Source organism: Dysidea avara, chromosome 4 (genome assembly GCF_963678975.1).
Source record: "Dysidea avara chromosome 4, odDysAvar1.4, whole genome shotgun sequence".
NCBI lineage: Eukaryota > Metazoa > Porifera > Demospongiae > Dictyoceratida > Dysideidae > Dysidea > Dysidea avara.
In genome coordinates this window covers 41,614,078-41,626,364 of record NC_089275.1, presented here as the reverse complement: position 1 = coordinate 41,626,364, position 12,287 = coordinate 41,614,078, and the positions used below count along the sequence as shown (strand labels likewise).

General features: G+C 36.1%; 1 protein-coding gene across 4 annotated transcripts in view; it reads right to left on the bottom strand.

The window, feature by feature from the left end:
* Positions 1 to 12,287, bottom strand: part of LOC136252191 (ubiquitin carboxyl-terminal hydrolase 15-like) — a 56,569-nt gene that overhangs the window by 18,343 nt on the left and 25,939 nt on the right. For all 4 annotated transcript variants that reach the window (XM_066044579.1, XM_066044580.1, XM_066044583.1 and 1 more), the window contains 8 exons: positions 10,771 to 10,826; positions 8,341 to 8,481; positions 8,060 to 8,130; positions 6,566 to 6,672; positions 5,601 to 5,750; positions 5,242 to 5,314; positions 3,591 to 3,621; positions 2,883 to 2,971 (listed from right to left, as the gene is read on the bottom strand). In XM_066044579.1, coding sequence (XP_065900651.1) covers positions 2,883 to 2,971; positions 3,591 to 3,621; positions 5,242 to 5,314; positions 5,601 to 5,750; positions 6,566 to 6,672; positions 8,060 to 8,130; positions 8,341 to 8,481; positions 10,771 to 10,826 — 718 coding nt within the window. The remainder of the gene's footprint in view (positions 1 to 2,882; positions 2,972 to 3,590; positions 3,622 to 5,241; positions 5,315 to 5,600; positions 5,751 to 6,565; positions 6,673 to 8,059; positions 8,131 to 8,340; positions 8,482 to 10,770; positions 10,827 to 12,287) is intronic.

Here is a 12,287-nt window from a genome sequence, read left to right as displayed (position 1 = left end):
GTCCCAATGTGATACACTATGCATAACTGTTGGTGATTTTATCACTCACACAAATCCTAAATAAATTAGGGGCACGTGCACTTTTTCAGAGGGGGTTTCAGCTGAAACCATTGCAACCCCCCTGTATCCGCCACTGGGTGGATAAGAACTCGTTCTTAGCAAGTAGAACAGGGACGTGCTGATTATAGTTGGCACGGTTTAATTGCTTTCTTTTCTTAACGCACTGCTTTGCTGTGTAAGTTCCTTGTATTTCATTCTATGAACACTGATGTACTGGCCCGTGTTAGCTACAATTGAGATTGGTTGCTTAGGGCACTTTACACCTGCAACGCTGACCAATGTATCTTGTGCAAGCAAGTTACCATCCAGAGCTACTAAGCCATTGTTTGATCAACCTGCCAGAATTGCAATATCCTGCTCATACAGAATTTTCAATGCTCACTCCTCAGAACTGTGGGATCTGTCAGATCTGTTAAACTAATTAATGTAACTAATAATTGATGTATATGTGTGTTTCACAGGCAGTGGAGATGGGAGGGGGGGGGGGGGGGGGGTGGCAGGGGCCAATGTTTGCAAGAAAAGATCGAGATACTCTAATAGAGCAGTCACAGTATTCAGAGAAGCAGTGTAGCAAGAAGCTACTTAGCTATGCATGTGCAGTTATAAATAAGGAGATATAGTTGGTGGAGGGCAGCTATTGTCAGCAAGTAATTACTTTTTTTTGTCTTCAGCTGGCCTGGCCCCCTCACTCTTTGGCCTGCTCCACCACCCCTGGAGTGTGTTTTGTTCCTTTGTGTGTGTGTGTGTGTGTGTGTGTGTGTGTGTGTGTGTGTGTGTGTGTGTGTGTGTGTGTGTGTGTGTGTGTGTGTGTGTGTGTGTGTGTGTGTGTGTGTGTGTGTGTTTACCTTGCCAGGGCTCCAGCTGCTTTAAAGCTTCTCATGGGGTGAAGTACACTGAAAAGTATTTAAGTAAAGTACATGTACTTTTGAGATTTACTTAAGTATAAGTACAAGTACATATGACTTTCAAGGGTATGTACTTAAACACAATGCAAGGACTTTTAATAGTAAGTGAGCACACCTTCATAGAGAAGTTACAATTGAACTGCTCTTATCACTTAGTGTTCGATTATGCATGTACTGTATGTGTAGTTTCTATCAAATCTGGCATGATAAGTGGTGTATTCAAAGAGTGAACAACTTCAAAAGTACTTATAAGTACTTTAAAGTACATGAAGTCCTTTCATATGTGCATAGAGCTGCATGTACATGTGAAATACAGAAGCTGACATTGGAATTAATGGTCAAAGTGCAATAAGGTTCCTCTATTACTGAGATACTACCTACAGTTGATTTCAGGTTGGTTGACTGAGAAAATCAAAATGTATAATACACTCCATATTTGAAAATATAGCCAATAGCACAGCTAACTGTAGTCTGACAAGTTCATTTTCATAAATGTGACGATTTGTGTGTTTGGATTTCATGGACAACTAACATGAAATTATCACGATATCACGTTTTCACACCACTACATAGCAAAAAAATTAATGGCCACAAGACCACGATAATTCACTAAATATCTCTTGTAGGCTTGCAACTGGCTGCAGTTCAAGTTCCTACCATGTTTCATGTCATTGTAGTTGTGAAATTATGTACATCAAATCTGGCTGTACATGGACACTTTTGTCACTTTATAGGTATATTATACTAAAGTTTCTTTGTCTGTGATGCGTTATGAGTACTAGTAATAGCATGGGTAGCAGTGAAATTTGGGATAAATACCACTCTTGTTGTATTGGAAATGGTAAATTTCACTCGGCTTCGCCTCGTGAAATTTATCCCCATTTCCAATACAACACTCGTGGTATTTATCCCAAATATCACTGCTACCCATGCTATTCCCAGTTAATACCATACTCGCTGCATATACGCATGCTGTGCATTAGCGTTGCCATGTACGCGGCAATTTGTCACTATGTACTAAACACGCGTCAATAATTGGCGCTACATTGTTAACATAAATTCTAGCCAATGAAATTGCAATTACAACTTTTTCACTGCTACCAGTGAAATACAGGATAAATTTCACTGCTACTATTGAGACTTTTGTATGGGAAGTGAAACAGGTATGGTATTATGCAATATATTTGACTAACCACAATAAATTAACATGTATTATGTATATCTACTAAACAAAACAAAAAGTCATATGCACCAGCCTGTCCCAGTAGCAAGGGATTGATAACAGTCAAACTGTATTTTACCATTTCAGTGGACCTTTAAAGGTATTTTATGCAGTAGGCTATTACACTAATGGTTATTATTCCACCACTCTATTGGGTCTGCTTTTTGTGCCCATGTTTCTGGAGCTCTGTAAATCATGGGTAATGATCAGCTACCCTGATAACAGATTGGCTTTAACATGAGTTTGTATGAACTTGGCCAGACAGAAGTATTTGCCCTGGGACTGCAACAGGTACTCTGAGTGGATAGAGAACCTCCACTAGCCTAAAACTGAGCCTGTTAACTTTACACAATTTTTCCCACCATTTCATCCTGCCCACCTACCATATACCACCCCAATTCTACCACGTGTATTAATACTTCATGGATTGAAAAGCCTTTCAAAAGTCGTATACTTTGCTATTACAGCAGATGTCTCCATTCATGGTGAAAATTTGGCAGGATAAGATTAGCTTTTTGCAAACTATGGTCAATTGAAGAACACTTCGAATGCTATTATATCTTAATTTATACTCTGCACAATGTGAGAAAAGGCACCTTTTTGCACATTGGGTCACATGTGCACACAGCATAATTATAGCATGTGGAATTACAACATTATGAATATGATGTGTACATACAATATGATCAACTGACCACCACTTCATCCTCATCCACTTCATACACATTACTATCATCAAAATGATACCATTTGCCAGTCAAATAATTCTTAGCATATGCAGTGTCTATATGTTACACATTAGGAATAATTATAATATTGATGCCTACAATACTATATGTGGCTACCATGTATTGGTTGAAATTATAAACCTGAGAAGTTACAAATAATGTAATATGTACAATGGAATTTAATATGATATATACATAGTGTAAGCGTATGTGTGCTATGTGTGACAGTACACAAAAATACAGGGAGTCTATCTATATGATTTCTAGTTAGCTATCAAAGATATTAAGAACTTTTCAAGTATAAATACAATACACCTGACACCTCATGAACATGTACATAATAATACATCACAGTGGTATCCGAAGTTTAATTGAAAGGTTATGTGTGAATCAAATAAATACTATTTTATAGACTTTACATTCTCAGACAGAACAGCAACTATTCTAGTACAGCCATCATCTTAATGTAAAAATGTAAAATCAGTTACCTTCTCCACGAATGACAACCTTGTTAGTCCATATGCATGCGTACCAGAGTACATGCACTGCATGTCTTTTAAGATGTTACATTATAGTTCACAATGTTATGATAGGATACCAAATAGTGGCCATAAGCCTTCATGTCACTGCTAATACAGTATCACCCTCTATAACACAGTAAATATATCAACTTACAATGTCCATAAGTACCTCCCCCATAGTGATTCTAATAAGAGAGAAACACAAGCATCCTAACAACCATGGAATTTTTCAAAACATGGAATTGCACAGCTAGATATTATCCCATATTATATCCATTGAAGTAGATTTTAATAAACATCAGTACAGTTTAACTACGCAAACATTATGTAGCAAGCGCCTGATTTCTGTCCATACAACCACCATACCATACATGCATGATGTATCTGTTTTTGAACTGTTGCTAAACCACTGGAGTGCTTTTCAAATAGCTATTTTCAGATACTGAGAGCCAGTCACTGCCACAAAGCACGTTATAGTTGGCCACCTCCTCATGTGAAATGAAGTGTGTATACACATATGTACATACGTAGCTGTTTTTGTCAAGGATATAAATAATTTCAATCCCATAAAAACTTCCCTTAAACTACAGTATCTACATGTGTATGGTAAATGACAATTGATTACAGGTTTTTGCAATTGAATTTGTCATCTTTGCAATTGACTTCATCTCGTTTGTAGTAGAATTTGTCACCTTTGCAGTAGAATTTTTCCCGTTTGCAATTGAATTAGTTGGTTTTGTAATTGATTTTGTCAGTTTTGGAATTGATTTTGTCGCTTTTGCATAAGAATTCGTTGCATTTGCACAAGAATTTGTCATAACTACATTGACTGCAAGAAACCAAGCAGCTCATCACAAGGCGAATCATTTTTGCCATGGAGAATACCACTTGAGACACTAGAGAGTAATTGAAGCTGGTTATACGCAAAGCCATTAGCTGTCTGTCAAGTTAATTAGCTTGTTCGCGAATAACCACACCCATTACCAATGGCGAAGCACAGTTGTGAATGTTGCTGAAGAAGCCATAGCAGAATTATTGCCTTATAAAGAGTTGTTGTACTTCAACAAAATCATGGAGCAGCTACTACATCTTGTTTCTGTATTTACTGCAGCTGCCGGTCTTGTTACGGACAAATTCTTGTGCAAATGCAATGAATTCTAATGCAAAACTAACAAAATTAATAACAAAACCGACGAATTCAGTTGCAAATGGGATGACTTCTACTGCAAAGGTGACGAACTCTACTGCAAACAGGACGAAATCAATTACAAAACCGACAAATTCAATTGCAAATGGGACGAATTCTACTGCAAAGGCGATGAACTCTACTGCAAATGGGACAAAGTCAATTGCAAAAGTAACGAATATAATTGCAAAAACCTGTAATACCACAGGTATGTACGTATGTTGTTTGTGGTCGTCTGGCACATTATTCAAAGTGGATACATGCACACTATACAAACACTGGAAAAACTTAAGTACACGCACAAACCACTTGGCACTTGCACATACAGGTCACATCTAGATGATAGCAATGACCTTGGGGAGAAATTAATGATAATCAACAGTGTGTCAGTGTGGCATATACAGACATTTATGTATGGTCATTTTGACAAGACAATGTAATCTGAGTGAGTGTTGAATTAAGGTGTTTTATTAACACAGTACGACTAGTTTAATGAACACAGCCTTGTACAAGAGGCAAGCAGTTTGATATAATTATTTCGACAAATAATGCAGTAAGACTACTTTTTGTATAAATGTAAAAATGACCTTTATTAAGTTATTTGACATGAACTACTTACCACAACACCAAACAAATTATACACTGGTTTAGACGCATCAGGGTTGATGACATAATTGCTGAGATCCAATCCGCTATGGATGGGTACAATATAATAGACAATCACACACAACATATTCCAGCACTACTGCAGTAGGTTTGGGCAGTTTGTTACAGTGGTCCCTCTATTATCCAAACTCACTGAGCCTTTAGTGTGTTCAGATAATCAAAAAGTTTGGATAAATGAACCTCATTCATTTATATACAGAGCCCTCTTCAGCTACTCTAATAGAATGCACACCTTAGACAAATTACTTTAATAGAACAGCCAGCTGGATAATGGAGAGACTATATTTTGTGCACAAAACAACAATAACTTACTATATTGGAAACTCAACCATTGTATAAAGTTTCTTGGCTTTCAAGTCAGACACTGTCCATTTTTTAAGTCTTATTACCAGTACTTCAGGTAATGTCCAAATGTCAAATTTACTGCTACATTTCCTGTATTTCTTGCAAGTAGGGCAATGCCTAGTTAAAAGACACAACACAATAAGGGCCTTTGAGGGCAGCAATACATAAGTATCAGGGGGGTAGGACAAGACCACATGCACTACAAAGCCATTTTTATTAGACATAGTCATACTACCTGTTGAAATTAAAAGAGCGTACATTGTATTGTAATCATTGATGACCACTGTTACTGTTGTTGTAAAAGTTGTGACTGTCACACATCGCCACCATTGTACGTAAGTCTAATTACTCCATAAAACAGCAGCATTTTTCCAATCGTGAATCACACCATTGCAAACAACAAACTGAACAGAACTAAAATATGCATTGAGCCCCATTGTCTACTTTTTGTACAGGGTCTATTAAGCTCACGTGAAATACTTCAGTACTTGCACAAAATTATTACGCGTTCACATGGTCTTGCCCTACCCCCTGCACAAGTATCTGCAAAATCAGACAGATGCATGGTATACTGCAAATGTATGTAATCAACAAAATAATAAATAATATTATCTGCAAATCTCCAGGAAAAATAATCACAAGAACACATACTTGCAGAGAAATAAACAATGTTTCTAACAAAGTTTACAAGAATCTTGTAAAATCCTGCACAAGTTATTATTTCATTCATGCAAGAAAAATGGCTTTTTTACTTGTACAACCTTGAAAATCTAGCAAGATTGCTTTGCTGGGGATAAATAATACAATGCCTAAGAAATTATGCACGCTGCTATGTACAGACATGCATGTTTCACTAGTGGATGTGAATAGCAATTGTATAATACATGTGAAATGTATACAGGTACGTATGCAAGTTTTGGTTGTGTGTTTACCATAAATCAAAGTCCAGAATTCTCTCTTCAACTGCAGTCCATTGTTTAACACAATCTAGTAAGGAAATTTTCTCCATATCAGAAGTGTACTTGATGTTAAAATAATCCTAGAACAAATTACATGGTATACTTAGAAAAACAGTAACTTTTCTCAACATATCACACACTATCAAAAAAAATATGGCATTTGTATACTTACTCTTTCCTTTGTAATGAGGTGTGAAGGTAGTATATAAATCACTAACAGGTACTGTTTCACTATAAATTGCTATCTACAATTGTTTCATCTACTGGGGTGTAGAATATAACAGTTACAACACGATATGACTGAAATTATGTGCACTCTCCCGAGCACTGCATGTTCTTGGAAATCGTGCATATGTTTCAGTCATATCCCTTGTAAGCGTGTTATAACTATATAATATACCACTTTAGCACGGGTGTTCAAAAGGTGCCACTTGGGTTTCAACTCGCTTATTACCCTGAAAATATCACGGAGCACGGTTCGCTTTGATGCCTAACCAGTTCAAAGATACGATGTTCATTATATTGAGCAACATGGAGCATTTAATTGTGGGTTTGGGTTTATAGGTTAAACTAGTAGTTGCTAAGTTTCAATGTTACTAAACAAAGAATGATCAGTAAAATAATCATTTGGGCAATGCATGGATGCATATTTTTACCTACCACGTGTCAGCCATTGAACAGACCCTTAGCCTTCAGGCCTGTGGTTCGTTTGCTGTTCAGGTATATATAAAATCCTTCGCAGCCATGGTATAAATATTACATACCACAGGGCTTATGATAATGTCTGGACAAAAAAAATCTGATCAAATTGCATAGATGTCTGACCATAATGCAATTTGTCCAGACACAGTGTCCCATCAAAGCAAGGAGGGAGCCTAAGGGCTGAACTGGCATGCTATCAACAATAACAGTCACTTGGTTGCTAGGAGATAGTATACATTCTTACAACCCAAGGGAGTGACCACAAATGTACCAATGCCAAACCTCTGGTGTACTGTAACCACATAACAGCTGCAGTAAGGCATGTGACATCTTACCACTATAATGTTCATTTACTACAGTCTATTTCCGATTGGTTGACTAGAGAAACAAAGCGTTAAAAGTCACGTGCTTAAAAGTAGCCAATGAGATCAGCAGCCTTCATTTTAAACTAGCGCCATCCGCCTGGTGTGAAATTTCATTGGTAATTTCTATCCACGTGATATTTTTGCATTTGGCTTACGTGGACAACCGACCTGAAATAGACTGTATGCTATAGTGGACATATTGGGCATTCATCTTCCATGTGTCCAGTCAATTTTGGCAATTGTCTGGCCAATTCTGGTTTGCCAGGACATTGTGACAGGACAACAGAGAATTCTTATCATAAGCCCTGATACCACATGTGGCACTTTTGATCTTCACCACACTTGTGGTATATATTGTAATATTAAACAGCATGCATGTACACAACAATCAAATGCTAACCTCAACTTTATCCACATCAAAACATTCCTTCCTCCAATAGGGATCCCAATCACAAGCCACATAAGTGTTATCTGATAATAAAACATAAAAGCACTGATGTTGATTTAACCAAAGGTAAAAATTGATGAGTAGGAGTTTGGCGAGGGGAAATTTGGTAAACTATTGTGTGTTAATTCTACTATGATTAGCAAGAGTTGAAAAAATACTGGTAAAGATCGCTCAAAATATCAACTTATTTTCTTGGTGAAACATCACTGCAACTTACGAAATCACGTACTTACTGTCAAACTTAAGTGAGGTATCATCATCATGTAATTCTTGTAGGACAATAGAGCCTTCCTTACTGACTATATTTAGTGTAAAGTAATCTACTGGTTTTGATACAACAGTCTCATCTTTATTTGCCTCCCTCACATTGCTACCTACAAAAATTTAATTCAAGAACATTTAAGTATTATGTATACATATGTACAAACAAAGGTCAACTTTATATTTGTAAAACTAGGCCACATAAAATTCGTTTCTTATCCTGCCTGAGTCGCTATTTTCCTCTCCACATCAGTAATTATTTGTATTATTAGTGGCTGGAAAGCAACTTTTAAAGTTAGTAACTACTGTAGCTATAGAGTTGACCAAGAAAGTTGCATGTGATTAGAATCATGTGAACCATCTAATGTATCTAACTAGCTAATTATAAAAACTGCCCGCCTATATTTTGAGCGTTAATCGGATGGTTGCAGGTTCGGGGCTGCACAGATCCAGTCATGGATTTTTTTCTCCTTTCTCCACCTTTTCAAACAACACTTTATGTAGCATCTTTAAACAGGCTGTAGGACCAGGTGTCCTACAGACCTTAAGCACTTGTGCTGTAAAGCTTTAATAAATAAATAAATTGCTATTTTGTTGAGTACTTTGGAAGATGAAAAACTAATAGTTAAATTTATGTGGCCGAAACTAAAACAGTCAAACAGTCTAGTGCAAAAGGGTGTGATGTTATTATCAAACATGAAGGCCAGGAATGGCTGAAGCAGTCATACATATGTATATGCTTATAGTCATTCAAACAATTACAAATTCAGTAGTTTATTATTAACAAAATTTTGACCAGTTTCTGCAAAATAAACAAAACAAGTAAATCCAAAAGCTAGCTGAGTAGACTGACAAGCCAGATTATGGAGGTTGCATATTTAATATGTGACCGGATTTGCAAGAAGGTACCTTGTTCACACAGTTTGCATGCCAACAAACAGATATGATGCAAGACTTTACTCCTTATACTGATTACCTTACTCTTAATTTCCAGAGGAGGTTGGATGCGTTCACGTGAACTGTACATTTTCATTGGAAAATCTTTGTTGCAAGACAATTTTATTAAAACTATAGTGCATTTGAAAGTTTATGTATTTCTAAATCTAACGGCGTGGTGAACCCCAGCGAATCTTGATGATTTGGCTAATAACAAAGCCAGAGTTTAAAGTGCTAATAAAATAAATTACACAAAATCTGTTTTATTGAGGAGGGTAATACAGTGATCTCAGTGTAATGCAGTGAAGGGTCTTTGTTTCATTATAGAAAACGTACGTGACAAGTCTGGTGAAGTTGTATGCATCAAATCACAAATATATTATTTATTAATTTCACTACAAATCTCAAGTGCTTTGCAGAAAACAAAGTACATAGCCTTGAAGCTTACGTGAAGGACGATTTGAATATATAACGAACCCCAGTGAATCCCATCGTTTTTCAGTTTAGTACTGTGACTATTGAGGGTCATGTGAAATACCAAAGAAAAGAATGCAATTAAGAGCAATATATTTAAGTAGCGCTTATAGCGCGTCCAACCTCCTCTGCTTAGTTTCAAAATGCAGCTAGATATTTTACTTGCACCCATGGAAAATTTCAGGCAATTATAGACAATGATCAAAAAGTTATGAAACTTCAAAGTTCAAAAAATGGGTCAAAGTTTGTGTGTGTGAGAAGGTCCTTTTTGTAAATTCAGTCACATACACTGTATAAAGATGATATCTATCAAAAGAATCTGAGGTGTGAAAAAAGTACAGCCTTGCTAATGTGAAAAAGACATTGTAAATACATACTTATTGTATGCACAGTGTATGCTTACATACATACACATATACGTACATGTAGTAGGCATGCACACGTACGTATGCATTTATTTCATACAAATAAGATAAATACCATATTTCCTTGGTTAAATGCTCCACTTTTAACAGTTGCCGCATTTGAAAAGTGGCCGTACTGTGTCCTTAAAGATGCTTGGGGTATATAAATGTCACCCTTAAATAAACGTTGTGGCCATCGTTTGAATCTGTATTTCAAAGGAGTTTACTGCTTGTCCAAGTTAGCTGCAGTGCTGTTCAGTAAAATTTTCAGAAAGGAAAGAGCACTAGCCATTTTATATTTTGTGTCTGAGCAATACCTTTCATCTGCTGTTCCTTTTTAAATTAGTACACATCATGGTGAAATATACTAGAGCTATTGAATCTGACGTAAGTACATGCTCTTCTCATAACAACAGTTTTATTTGATAAACTGAATAGTCACCACAGTTAACAGCTGCTTATGCTATAAATTCCAACCTTGATTTTTGAATAGTAGCAGCAACATTAATTTTTGACACTAGGCTAAAAGTAAGACGTGGCGTTTAACCAAGTCAATACTGTATAAGGCAATAATATTCTACTCCTCACCAAAACTATTATTTTGTATGTCTGCTTTCACAGGTGATGAATCCTTCATATAGTTGCTACATATGTGTAAGTATACACAGAGTAACCAGGTGGCAAACTGCAAAACTGTATCATATGTATACCAGAACAGCCAAGCTGTTAAAAGAGTGTCACTTTGCAAAATGTTACAGTGGCCAAGCACAGTTTGCAGTGACGTTAACTTCTGGGCCTTTCATAATATTGGAATTTTTGAAGGCTGCACCTATTGGGCAGCTTGGCTGTAGAGCTATGACGTGGACCAAATGTCCATAACTGATTATTGGTTCCTCACAATCAGTTGATTAAAAACAAAATATAGAAAATTAAATGACATCATGCTATTTCTAAAAGCCAGGTGCCCATGCAGTTAATATACTATCCTTTATAAATAGGGAATTAATTATTTATTTAGTTATTTAGGGAATACCATGTATTTTAGTAATAATAACAATGTACATACCTGTAAATTTGTTATTCAGTATAATTGAATGTATTTTGTAATTCACTAATTACATTAAAATTAAGTAATTACACTGCTATACACTGCTAAGGAAGTGGAACTCAAACAAACCACTTTAAACTACAGAAACGCCTTCTCAAATGTTTTATAGTCTGTCGATCTATACATGTTTTCTCATGTAAATTCTTTAGAGAAGCCTCAAGGCTATCCTTCATTTTTGTTAGTGTGTTTACTAAGTGCAGGATGTGCTCCCTGTCAACTGGAACAGCTAAACTATCTCTGGTAGCCTGCAAGGCCTGCAATGATGTTTCTCAATTGTTAAATGTATGTAAAACCCCAAGGGGATGTAAGTCTGTAGAAAGTCATCACACTTGTATTTCAGACCATCAGAAAGAAACCACCCCAGAGCAAGGTGTGCTGAAGCTTAATACAGACTTTATTTACCTTTTAATTCTTATATACTGGCTAATTTTCATGCATAAAAAACAAGAATAAAAAAAAGTAGATTCACAATGTACGTATAATTTCTAACATGTAAACGATAATCAACCTCCTCGGTGCTTTACTACCACCCTTTATGACAAAAATTATGTGGTCATGTGACTTAAATGATTAGTGATTATTGTATGTAAAAGTCCGATTATTAATCATCCTCAGCAATAACTGATTGATTAACCGATTACTGTAGAACCGATTCACAGCCCTACTTACATGATGGTTTATCACTTTTTCTTGTTGTACATGTTTGCACACCAAAGTCAGCTTTGTTATGACCAGGAACAACAAAGATGATTATTAGAATTATTCAGTTGTCTGCAATTGTAATTTCATTTGTTGAATATTGTATTATAGCAAGACCATTCTATATACGTTTGCATGATTGATTGACTCACATTTGGTTTTTGCATTATATCTTATTGGCTTTTAACTCCAATCTCTTTAATAGTACCAAAAGGCACTGTTGATAATTAATCTACGTATGTATCTACAAACCCCATTTTCAACTTAATTCTATTATAATAGTACTCCCTAGATTATC